The 12,253-nt window shown below is 37.3% G+C and overlaps 3 protein-coding genes across 3 annotated transcripts; 1 reads left to right on the forward strand and 2 right to left on the reverse strand.

Annotated features, from left to right (window-relative positions):
* Nucleotides 1-305: 305 nt before the first annotated feature.
* Nucleotides 306-2,968, reverse strand: LOC120191473 (protein YIPF6 homolog). Its single transcript, XM_039194414.1, has 3 exons — nt 2,331-2,968; nt 897-971; nt 306-702 (listed from the first exon to the last, which is right to left on the reverse strand). Exons 1-3 carry the CDS (start codon nt 2,835-2,837, stop codon nt 442-444), a joined length of 843 nt encoding a protein of 280 aa, XP_039050345.1. The 5' UTR covers nt 2,838-2,968; the 3' UTR covers nt 306-441.
* Nucleotides 2,969-4,566: 1,598 nt separating this feature from the next.
* LOC120191476 (exocyst complex component EXO84B-like) lies at nt 4,567-9,402 on the forward strand. Its single transcript, XM_039194419.1, has 8 exons — nt 4,567-4,908; nt 4,987-5,084; nt 5,765-6,821; nt 7,466-7,978; nt 8,135-8,323; nt 8,409-8,545; nt 9,029-9,239; nt 9,285-9,402. Exons 1-7 carry the CDS (start codon nt 4,759-4,761, stop codon nt 9,180-9,182), a joined length of 2,298 nt encoding a protein of 765 aa, XP_039050350.1. The 5' UTR covers nt 4,567-4,758; the 3' UTR covers nt 9,183-9,239; nt 9,285-9,402.
* A 203-nt stretch (nt 9,403-9,605) lies between these two features.
* LOC120191477 ((R)-mandelonitrile lyase-like) lies at nt 9,606-11,644 on the reverse strand. Its single transcript, XM_039194420.1, has 3 exons — nt 11,516-11,644; nt 9,815-11,330; nt 9,606-9,738 (listed from the first exon to the last, which is right to left on the reverse strand). Exons 1-3 carry the CDS (start codon nt 11,607-11,609, stop codon nt 9,693-9,695), a joined length of 1,656 nt encoding a protein of 551 aa, XP_039050351.1. The 5' UTR covers nt 11,610-11,644; the 3' UTR covers nt 9,606-9,692.
* Between the last annotated feature and the right edge of the window lie 609 nt (nt 11,645-12,253).

The raw sequence follows: 12,253 nt of genomic DNA on the forward strand, positions 1-12,253 counted from the left end.
TCTTTATCGAAAATAGCCCAAAAAAAATTTCGGATTTTCGGATAATCCGAAAATTATTTTTTACCGATCCGTATCCGATCCGATAATCCGAAAAAAATTCGGATACCCGATCCGAACTATCCGAAAATTGAAAAACGGATCGGATATCTGATTTTTCGGATCGGATCAACGGATCGGATCGGTTGGATCGGATGTTTTTGCACACCCCTAGCCTTAGCCATAATCTGATAATCATTACTACCAAAAGAAATGGAGATAGTAGTAGTAGAACACAAAAGGATTTGATACAGACGGTATATATATCATATTTGGCGAATGAGCCTTTCAAGATATTGTGTTGGGTCAGAAAAAAAAAATTACAGTAACCACAGCCACATGACATTACTATGTTACTCCATAAAGTTTCGGTAAATCTTTTGGAATCCCTAAAAAGAGAGAACTTCAATTAATGGCAATGATGAGAAAACCGACGGATACATACATAAGAAAAACGGGATACAGAGCGAGCGCTTTTCTCCTCGGATTGACAGCTGAACTCATGAAAGGATAGGCAGCCCATGAGCTCCAAGCCAATGTCACACTGACCACAACTATTTTCACTATGACATTGTCCTTCAACATACAGATTAGGGCTCCTATATCCAGGGGAAATAAACAATAACCGAGAAGGCTCAAACTCTGGAAAAAAATAATATGCCCACCCTGAAACAATGTAAAGGAAAAAACCCTCAGCAGCAATCACTCACCATCCATGCATAGCATTTTTATATTAAAATTCAAAAATAATGGTATGAATCATATGCAAAATGGGGATTCCAAGAATTAATTAAATTTAAATATAAATTTAAATAGCTTGCAAAGAATCCAAAGTTGCTCTCTAGAGGAGAGACCATTACCAGTAGTAGTACATTCAATGTCAAGATTACAGCACCAGCTGCGAGCAGGGCAAATGCTACAGCAAATACCTCAGACTGAAACATTTTTAAGAGGAGAAAAGTTAGTACTGACATAAAAAGAACATGATTTTATATAATAAACATTATAAAGAAGAAAAAAGAATAAAGGTGTACAGGAACAAGAGATGCATCTTATACAGTGAAAATATGCAGAACAGAAATAGTGTAAAAAGATCATTGTCAGATGAAAACTAAACAGTAGAAAAGAAAAGGCAATACTCCAGGAGGAGAAAACACAATAAGATGATATCTCATTGAAATGAGAACTTGTAAATTACCGGTAATAAAAAAAATCAACGAGACAATATCTCTTCAAAATGCAAGTATCGTCATATATCAAAAGATCCTGAAAGGAATTTCATGCAAATGGACAATGTAACACCTCAATGTTTATCAGTGAATGTAATGGAACATTTCCATCGATAGATGGAATGAGAACTTCGTTTATGGTTCAAACCTTGCAAAAGTCCTAAGGTACTAAGTAGCCCAATATATAGCTCTTAACTCATGATGGGAGAATATCAAATCTCATGCAAAATCTATTACTTTGAAGGAGTGGTAAATGATAATAATCAAAGAAGAATTGGCATTCTAAGATCACTAAAAGCCAAGAACGGACATTACAGAAAATAAATGGACCAGCTGAGAATAACAGTATACAACCCACCGGAAAGATGCTGAAATTATATATTAGCCTTAAATCAAAATCTTACGAATCACAACTTGAATTCAAGGTTAGGGTTTAATAAATATTCAAAAACACAGGCAATAGAAAGGTGTTACTCGGTGTTTGGCACTTATACAAGTGAAAAACGTTGCAAAAACTATCAAAAACAACAGCAATTGTATATCAAAGCTTATTCCATGATGCAGTCCACAACAAAGATCATATTGTATCACTGTGTTATATTTGAAACTATTAAATAATGGAGTCATGGACGAGGCAACAAATTCTAGAAAGATAATATCCAAGAAAACAAAAGGGGAAAAAGAAATTACGGTCAAGGTCTTTACACTTGAAGAACAAACATCCAAGATACGCATAGATCTGAATCCTCCAAGGTAAAACAATTATTCTAGAACACTGTTGCATTTTAGAGACTTGTTCATTTCATGTACCACCATTTATATTTCAAGTAACGAGTAAATAGAAAAACAATTAGAAGATTTCAAGATAATGTCATTTCCTCCCTTTTGCAATTTAATTTAAACTACCATGATTCAGAATAATCTTTTGCAAGATCTGGGACAAGTTTCCCAGCTTTTAACAGCTAACTATCGTAATTAATTACATGTACATCAAGTTAATTAATCACAAGTTATCACAAGCACAAGGAAAAGGTAAAAAAACGAAGTCCAATGTGAGAACAAAACCTTCTTAACAGAGGCGGACCAAGAAAGCGTGAGTCCCAAAAAGACAATGAAGAAAAAAGGACCCCATAGATCCCAATCTCTCAAGGCTTTTCCAGGATCTTCTCTGTAGGGATTCGGAAACACCACTAAGTTCAAGTTACTAACGATCCTCGACAGATCTCTCTTCACGGTGTCCCAAACGGGCTCCGTTAGCGTGTTGGGTGCAGGACCGAACCCGGTAGCGGCGATTCTGCTGGAGTTTCCGACGGAGGGAGGAGGAGGGGCGGCAGCGACAGACGGCACCTTCTGATTGGACGACGATGACTGCGGAGGCGGAGGGGGGATTTGAGACTGGATGAAGGGGTTAGAGGAGACAGGGATGGAGGCACGAGGTGGGCTTGGCGGTCGGGCCGGGAGGACTGTGGCTGGGCCGGATTGGACGCTGGCATTGATTAGATTCTCGATCTCGTCGATGTCCGATTGGGACGACGGGTGAAGAGGTATCGTATCGCTGTGAGAATTTGACATTTCTTTGTTTTCTTGAAACAACGAAATTTCCTTCCCTCTCTGGGAAAATAAATGGATCTGAGTCTAGAGTCGGTACGAACGAGGAACTAAGAGGGAAGAGTGTGTGTGTTTATTCGTCGGTTGGGAGTTTGATTTCTTTCTCTCGTTTCTCTTGCCAAGTTATTGTTTGTCTCGCTTCTGAATTCTTAAAACGCCGTCGTTCCAGAGTCGACGCTAGCGACATACGAGCATGAATAAACGTGGAAGGACGAGGACTAAAAAAATAATAAAGATCAAAATGGCATTTGTTTCCTTTTCATACAATGCTCCATTCAAAGTAGGGAGAATTCACGCGGGTTTTGAAATACACCATTATAAAATTGGGTAAACTTTACGTTTAATACTTAAACTATTACTTTTCTTGCAAAATTATATCTAATATTTAGTTTAAATTTCAATTTGGTATCATATTGGTATCATGTTGTTAAAAATTTAATGGTGATATTGACATGTCACAATAAATTAATGTCACACCATCATTAAAAAATAAAAAAATATTGTTATATCAACATTTTTATTAATTTTTTAACATCGAGACTAAAAGTGCAATTTATCTTATAAACTTTTAGTATATTAGAAAAATAAATAATTATTTTTGAAAAAAAATAAGAATGCAAATGAACAAAACATTTGATGAATTGTTCGTGAACCGTTCGCTAATGTGAATTTATTAAGTTAGGTAAACGGGTATGAATTTATGTTTATTTAATAAACAAACGAACATGAACAACATTATATTTGGTTCATGTATGTTCACGAACAAACTCATTTATAAATTTGTTTACCTACTCATTTATAAGTTTATTTCCTCAATTTTCCTTTTACTTTTATCAATTACGTTTTAGATATCGATGAAAGTATTGAGTGAATTAAACATAGTGCGAACTTTAGAGTTCAAACTATGAAGTGTAATTAGTTTAAGGATTGGTGGTGTAATTTTATCATTTTAACAAACCTATTCGGGAATGATAAACGAACATGTTAGCTAACGCTAAACGACATATTTGTAGACAATAAATGAATATGTTTTCAAATACTAAATAAACAAATACGAACAATTTCAAAAATAAATAAACTAACACAAAATTAAAAATTAAACAATCACAAACAAATATTCAATTGTATTCGTTTAAACATTAATTTACACCTTAAAAAATCAATTTATTAGAATAATTTGAAATTGAAAATACAAAATTAATAATAGAAAATAGATGACAACGATGAAAAGCAAAGGAAATTTTATTTATCCTTCAGGTGGTTTGTTTTTAAGTTTACTGTTACTTTTTATTCTTGAAACTTTTATTTTATAGTTTATTATTTTAATAAATTATCTGATGAGATTCAATAGAAAAGAAATTAAAATTAAAATACAATGTAAAATCCCAAAAAAGGGCACGTCAAATAAACATCCGAGTAAAGAAAAATCCAAAGGAAGCGTAGACGGCATGAATCTAGAGGGATAGAAAATTATGTGCCGCCTCTTTATGTCACGATTAGGGTTCCGGCGAAGCGGGAGAATTGGGGATTTGAGGGTTCCGGCGAAGTGTAATCGAAATTTGGGAAAATAGTTGAATGAAACGGGGCGTTTTAATCCTGTAACCTTGTTTCTTCTGATGAAATCACAACACTTTACTACTAAGATTATTAAGAAATTAAACTAGAATTATTTTTATTTTATTTACCATTTTGTTCTGTTTTCCTTCCCTGCGGGCCTTTCCACCCAAGTCACCAACTGTGTCGTCTTCCAATGGCTGGAATCCTTTGAAATTCCCCAGACTGCCCTTCAAGTCCACCTACCCTTTTTCTTATTTCAAAAGATTTCCCAACGATTATTTGTACCGAGCTTTGGCTTCGATCCGATTTCAATTGCGAGAAAACGGGAATGGCAACTGCGAAAACAGGACGGTCCACTCGACCCTCCACGGCTGCCAAAGAAAACGTCACGAGGACCGAGGAAGACCTCACCGTTTTCAAATCCGACAAGTTCGACGCCGATGCTTATGTTCAGTCCAAGTGTTCTCTCAACGACAAGGTTTGTTATTTTTCTTTCTTCCTCTTTTTGAATTAATAAGATTTTGTTTCAAATTTTGATATATGATTACATTAGCAGGAGATAAGGCAGTTATGTTCATATCTGTTGGATTTGAAGAGAGCTTCTGCTGAAGAAATGCGTAAAAGCGTTTATGCTAATTATTCCGCCTTTATACGGTAAGCCTGCCTTTTGGAAATTTGTTTTAGTGCTTGTATAGTTCACCCAATTTCATTTGATTTTTGCTTATTGCATGTCATTTGAGATTCACTTCAATTCATCTTGTTAAGAAGAAAAATGCCCTTCTCCCCAGAAATTTCAAATACAATGTGTTGTAGATCTATTTTTAAAAGAATTTACATAGCCTGTGGCCACAAAAGCTGTAAATTCTCTGACTATATTTTTAAATCAAGTTTGAAGCTTTATTAGCTTTGTTCAGTATGTCAAGGACAAGAAGAAAGCTTCTTCTGACTATATTTCTTCACACAATTTCACATATTATGTTGTTATCTGTTGGTTAAATGTTTTCAGCTCTGCATCCATTCGTATGTCTCTCTCTCTCACTGAAAATTGTTTCTCTACTGAAACTTGTTGATCACACTGTCACGTGAATTTATGCACTTTATTTTTTGTTAGGGCTGCATTGTATAGATGCAGTGGTTGCCATTGATTTTGTTGAGGTTATTGGAAAGAGATGTTGAAACAGTGTTAGAATTTTGTTGAATCTAGAACTATTTTTTTACTGAAGAATTTATGCTGGATTGGATATGTATTTTCAAAAAAGACAAGTAAACGTGGTTAGTTTCCTAGAACCTGTACAGGTGTGAAACACTAAGAAATTTGGGCTTATTTCTTGCAGCACATCTAAGGAGATATCTGATTTAGAAGGAGAGCTTTCAACTATAAGAAATCTGCTGTCAACACAAGCAACATTAATTCATACTTTGGCTGAGGGAGTTCATATAGATTCAGTGTCTCCCAAAGTTTCTGAAGGTCCTAACGCTAATGGATTGTTAAATATTGAAGATAGTGAACCTTCAGATCTGGAGAAATGGTCAGCCGAATTCCCTGATCATCTTGATGTTTTGTTAGCTGAGAAGAGAGTAGATGAAGCTCTAGCAGCCCTTGATGAAGGAGAGCAGGCAGTTGTTGAAGCAAAGAAAACAGATTCATTGAGTCCTGCAGCACTTACATATCTGCAGACTTCTATTACAGAGCGCAAGCAAAAGTTGGCTGACCAGCTTGCCGAGGCTGCTTGTCAACCTTCTACACGTGGTGCTGAACTTCGTGCAGCAATTCTAGTTCTTAAAAGGCTTGGTGATGGACCACGTGCTCATAGGTTGCTCCTTAATGCTCATTTCCAAAGATATCAATATAACATGCTTAGCCTTCGTCCATCAAGCACCTCATATGGAGGAGCATATACTGCTGCCCTCTCACAGTTGGTGTTCTCTGCTATTGCTCAAGCTGCCAGTGATTCCCTAGGAATCTTTGGTAAAGAACCAGCTTATTCTTCGGAGCTTGTGATCTGGGCTACGAAGCAAGCAGAGGCTTTTGCCTTTCTTGTTAAAAGACATGCATTGGCTTCTTCAGCAGCTGCTGGTGGTCTAAGGGCTGCTGCAGAATGTGTTCAGATAGCTTTAGGTCATTGCTCATTGCTGGAAGCTCGTGGCTTGGCACTTTGTCCTGTACTCTTGAAACTCTTTAGACCTAGTGTTGAGCAGGCACTCAATGCTAATCTCAAAAGAATTGAAGAAAGCACCGCAGCTTTGGCTGCAGCTGATGATTGGGTGCTAACATACCCCCCAGGCAATACTCGTCAATCTGGTTGGCACTCTAGTGCATCCCTTAGTAACACAACAGGATTTCAGCATAAACTAACGAGTAGTGCTCATCGGTTCAATTCTATGGTCCAGGTGAACAGCTTAATTAATTAGTTAATTTTTTGCTTGGCGTTTAATTTATTATAAAATATATCTTGTCCTCAGCATGTTTTGGGAAACAGTTCGACACAATCTGTCTTCTTTTGTAGAGAACTTGAGAAAACAAGGATTTCAATGTTTAATTATTACTTATTTTATTGATCATTTATGATGCGCACGTAAAGATAGAAAAATGGAAAGCATTTTCATAGAAAACTTAATTTCAATAATAAAATTACTCTTTTATATGGATCTAGTTCCCCATTTGGTGATTTTCTATAAATTACTTTGCAACTGCTTGTCTGTCTTTTGTTTTAGTTACTAAATGCTAATTAAGTATTTCTCAACCTCGGTATGTTTAATTGCTAAAATAACTGTTTGCTACATTTTCTTTTATATTGTATTTCTTTAATATTCATGATTTTGGTGTATTAATTCATTTTGGCAATAGTTTTGTGTTTTTACTTAGACTCTTTATGGGTGCATGACTATGGTCTATGAGCTCTCTTACGATATCATTAATATATGACCTAGTTATTGAGCTATTGAAGATCCTGCATCTCCCTTGGTTCATTTTTTTGATGTAACAGCATCGTATACTTTCACTCATTTGATGTATATTCTACTTCCCCTTATAGGAATTCTTTGAGGATGTTGGACCGCTATTAAGCATGCAGTTGGGAGGACAAACACTGGAAGGTTTATTTCAGGTGTTTGACTCATATGTGAACATGCTCATAAAAGCATTACCTGGTTCAATTGATGAAGAAATGGACTTTGGGGGTACTGGAAATAAAATTGTGCGGATGGCTGTGACTGAGGGCCAACAAATTGCATTGCTAGCAAATGCATCATTGTTGGCAGATGAACTTCTTCCACGTGCAGCCATGAAACTGGGCCCAAGTCAGGGTAGCTACAAGGATGATCACCGCAGAAAAACTTCAGATAGGCAAAACCGTCATCCTGAGCAGCGGGAATGGAAGAGGCGCCTTTTGAGTTCGGTTGAGAGACTAAAAAATACATTTTGTCAACAGCATGCCCTAGATCTCATTTTCACAGAAGAGGGTGAGAGCCATCTTACTGCAGAAATGTATATTAATATGGACGGTTCTGCAGAAGAGGTGGAATGGTTTCCATCTCCAATATTTCAGGTAACTTTAGAATATTTCCTTTTTTATTTTTATTTTAAAATCATTTCATCTGGTTATGTTGGGTAATAAAACTATGAGATAATTATTAAGACATATATGCTTAGAGTTTCTTGCTTGCTCACTCATTGCCTAGTTATCGGATCTGTTATCAAGCAGGAACTTTTTGCAAAACTAAACAGGATGACTAGCCTGGCGGCAGACATGTTTGTAGGAAGGGAAAGATTTGCTACATTACTATTGATGCGACTTACAGAAACTTTTATCATATGGCTCTCGGAAGATCAAAGCTTTTGGGATGATATTGAGGAAGGACCGAGGCCTTTAGGTCCATTAGGTTTACAACAGGCATGCAAACTTAGTATCATTCCTTTTGTGTTTGTAAATTTGTATTGGATTTTTAAAATTGACATTTTTCTTTGTACATTTGCAGCTTTATCTGGATATAAAATTTGTCATATGCTTTGCTTCCCAAGGTCGGTACCTATCAAGAAATCTGCATAGAGTTGTCAATGAAATAATTGCTAAAGCCATGGCGGCATTTGCTGCTACAGGGATGGATCCATATAGGTATGCTATGATATTATCATTATTAGTCTCCCCAGCTATGCCTGTATATTCTAAATGGATGTATACTATTGGTACAACCAATGTCGTAAGTCATACATAGATCACTTTATTTAGAGCATTGTTCTGTGGGGGAGTAATCACAAATGTGGGGAATAGTGGGAATAATAGTACCAACTTCTAAGTTTCTTATCACAATAGGTTTGCGTCAATATCTGCATTTACGCCTTTATCACTATTGCGCCAAGAATTTTCCTATTAGGAAGATGGTGTAATTGATATCAATGGCCTTATAACTTCTGAGAGCGAGCTTGAACGAGTTGGATTTGGGTTCCAAGTGTTTTTAGATGGGGAAATGTGTGGGTTTTGTTGAATACCTTTTTGTTTAGCATTGTTGGATTTAGCATGAAGATGCGTATTGGCCATTTTTTTTAAATTGTTGGATGCATGTGTAAGAAATTCTCATTTTTGTTTTTGTTCTGTCAGCGTACTGCCTGATGACGACTGGTTCAACGACATTTGTCAAGACGCAATAGAAAGATTAAGCGGGAAACCAAAAGCAGATAGGGATCTGAACAGCCCCACCGCCTCTGTTTCAGCACAATCAATCTCATCTGTGAGATCGCATGGGAGTTCCTAGGTTATCATTCCTTTGACATTTGTATATTCAATAGTGAACATATTTTAGCAATGAATGTGGCTCTCTCTACCGTGTTCATAGTGAATCATTTTTTTTCCATTTGATCTTTGTCAAATATTTGGTTGTCTTGGCTGCAGCTGATGTATTTTGCATGAACTTATTCAAGCATCAATGATTTTATCTTGATCACTGAAATATGTTGTTTTTATTTAAGAGATATACAGAAATCATCGAGACATTCCTAATGGTGTACGACCAGCTCATCCCCAAGCCTATCCACCTTCTTCCCGACACCAACCCAGTTACTGTCAAACCATATGAAAATCTACCTTCCATAAGTACAATTTGATACTGCTAAACTATTTCTTCATGTAGAGTGTTCATTTTCTCAAAGAAGACCAGTAATCGTCTTCTGCGACCAAACCTAAAACTGGAAACTAAAAGCAATTAGCCAAGCATTTTGAAGAGCAAACCAGCAGCAGACTTGGTCCCTTCCATACCCAAAAGTTGTTATTTCAATCGCTTTCTCTCTTTGGTTATTCTCGTTCCAACGTACCTGCAAACACAAAGTAAAGCTGATTAGTTTAGCTGTTCTGTTTAACTATGAAACATGCTTCACAATCGAACACTACCTTCCAAGCATCATCACAGTTGCCTGAGGATTAGTCCCTGGTGATATAGTAAACGTTGATCCGTCGACCACTCTGAGTGCATCAATTCCGATGACATGATAGTTTTGATCAACCACTCTCCCCACGACACACCCACCGTGGTAATGCCATATGGTGCTCACAGTACGCCGGCAAAAATCAGCCATCATTTCATAGTTTGATTGGTCAACAGGCAATGAAGGCCCTACAAACCTGAAATTTCTGCCCCCAAACCATTCGGTGAACTTAAAATCATCCATGGATCGACTCCTCAAGATATCCCCAATCTTGCGGGTACCGTTCACACATCTCTCCAAGTCTATAGGATTGCTAAAGTAGTTAAAGCGTACTATAGGATTCACCCTGACATCAATCGAGGCCAACCTTAATGAACCGGTTGAAATAGGCCCGACGATCTTCTCCATGATGGTAGCCACTGTTAAAAGCAGAGGAGAAGAAGGTGGTCTGACAAACACTGAGCGTGAAGGGGTTGTAAAAGGAATACCATTTGAAGCTGCCTCCAAATAAGCCCCCATTTCAGTTATCCCGGCAACTTGTATAAGTGAGTACTCTAATGGTATCGGAGGCAAAATCGAGATGCCATTCCGCGGATTATCATAGACGAATTGGCCTACATATGGCTGGTGATTCGCAACCGGAATTCCCCAAGAAGACAAGTAAGGCCTAGGACCAATTCCACTTAGCAGCAATAATTGTGGACTTCCAATAGCTCCAGCACATAGTAGCACCTCGCCTTTCTCCTTCACCATAGCATGGTGATACCTTCCCATCGCATCGCGAAACACGACCCCGATCGCCGACTGCTGAGACATCGCATTTGAAGAAGAAGAAGCCAGTAACACCCTTTCCACACTTGCATAAGTTGCTACTTTAATATTCGATGGTTTTGCATAATTCAGAAGATCAGCAGCGCTATGCCTCCTACCTGAGCTATCGAAAGTTGAGCCACCGATCTTTGTACCGGTTAAATGCTCCAAACTAAACCCGCGGTAAGGATCGATCCCTGCCTCAAGCAAAGCATCCCTCACAGCTGATTGCCAATTCTTTAACTCTGGCCTAAACACAACTCCCTTCTCAACCCAGTCATAAGATTGATTAACCAAACTGAGATCCCAGCCGACACCTGAACTCACGTAAAAATCCGGATCAGCTCGGCTATAGAAACCGGCATTGATGGCACTGCTGCCACCAAGAACCCGTCCTCGAGCGTTTAGGACGCCGTCCTCGGAAGTAAAGCTTTGAGCAGGAGAGTCGTAGGTGTCGACCTCGGTGAGTGTGGTCAAGAACCCTTCTTGATTCATCAAATTTTGGTTACCGTAGGGAACACCTCCTCTTTCAAGAACAAGAACCCGAAACATCTGCGACAAGGTGGCGGCTAATGGACAACCGGCGGTCCCTCCTCCCACGACGATGTAGTCATAGTAGTCCTCGGTTGGAAAATACGTCGCATTCAACGAAAAGCTCAAGTAAAGTGGGTCTGCTCCGAAAAATACCAAGATGAGTTGGCATGTCAAAACAAAAATCATCCAGTAAATCTTTTTTTTTTACTTATAGTTAATTCCTCGAAGCAAAAAATGGCTAAAACATCGAAAACCAGGATTCAAAGAAAACGGATATACCAAACAGAACAAGAGGAAAAGTTATGAATTGATCTATACTGACCTCCTTGAGGAAGTGGTCTTGCGAGAGAAGGAACTGCAGAAAACAGCATCAAGATGGCAGTGCATTGAAAGCAAAAGGCCAAGGCTCTGTGCATTTCTGTTTTTTTTTCTCGGAGGAGAGAGAAATTTCTCTTGGAGGACTTAGAAATTGAAAGAGCGAAATTTTCTGGTTAATATTCAGTTGAATATCGTTATGTTCATTTAGGCGCCTCCGTAAAGGGGTCCCACAAGAATCCAAGGGTTCCTAATAGGTTCATCCAGTCGAATATTTATAATGTTACGAGATTTAAAACGTATTTCTATAATTATATACCATATATATATTATATACTTATATGTATACAGAGATGGGTTTAAGGGACAGGTCTCTTTAAAAATTTTAAATTATTATATAATGTATTTTCAATTGAAATTTTTTTGTCCCGAAAATTTTTTATAAATTCACCTCTTCTTAAAATTTTATAAGTTCGCTCTCTAACATAAAATAATGTATAAATCTCTCTCTATATATATATAATTAATGTACACAACATAAATTTAAAAATCAATTATTAAAAATTTTAAATTACTCAAATTTTATTTTGTAACTTAAACTTTATTCACAGTTTTTTTAATCAAATTATGAATAGAATCAAAAAATTTAACATCAAATCAAGTACAAAATTTTATTTTTAAGGGGTTCACCCTTAACAATGGGTGAAAATCAGAGGTGCCCCTGGTCCAGCCGACACTACGCCTC

This window comes from Hibiscus syriacus, unplaced genomic scaffold, assembly GCF_006381635.1.
Source record: "Hibiscus syriacus cultivar Baekdansim isolate YM2019G1 unplaced genomic scaffold, ASM638163v2 tig00116970_pilon, whole genome shotgun sequence".
NCBI classification, from domain to species: Eukaryota; Viridiplantae; Streptophyta; class Magnoliopsida; order Malvales; family Malvaceae; genus Hibiscus; species Hibiscus syriacus.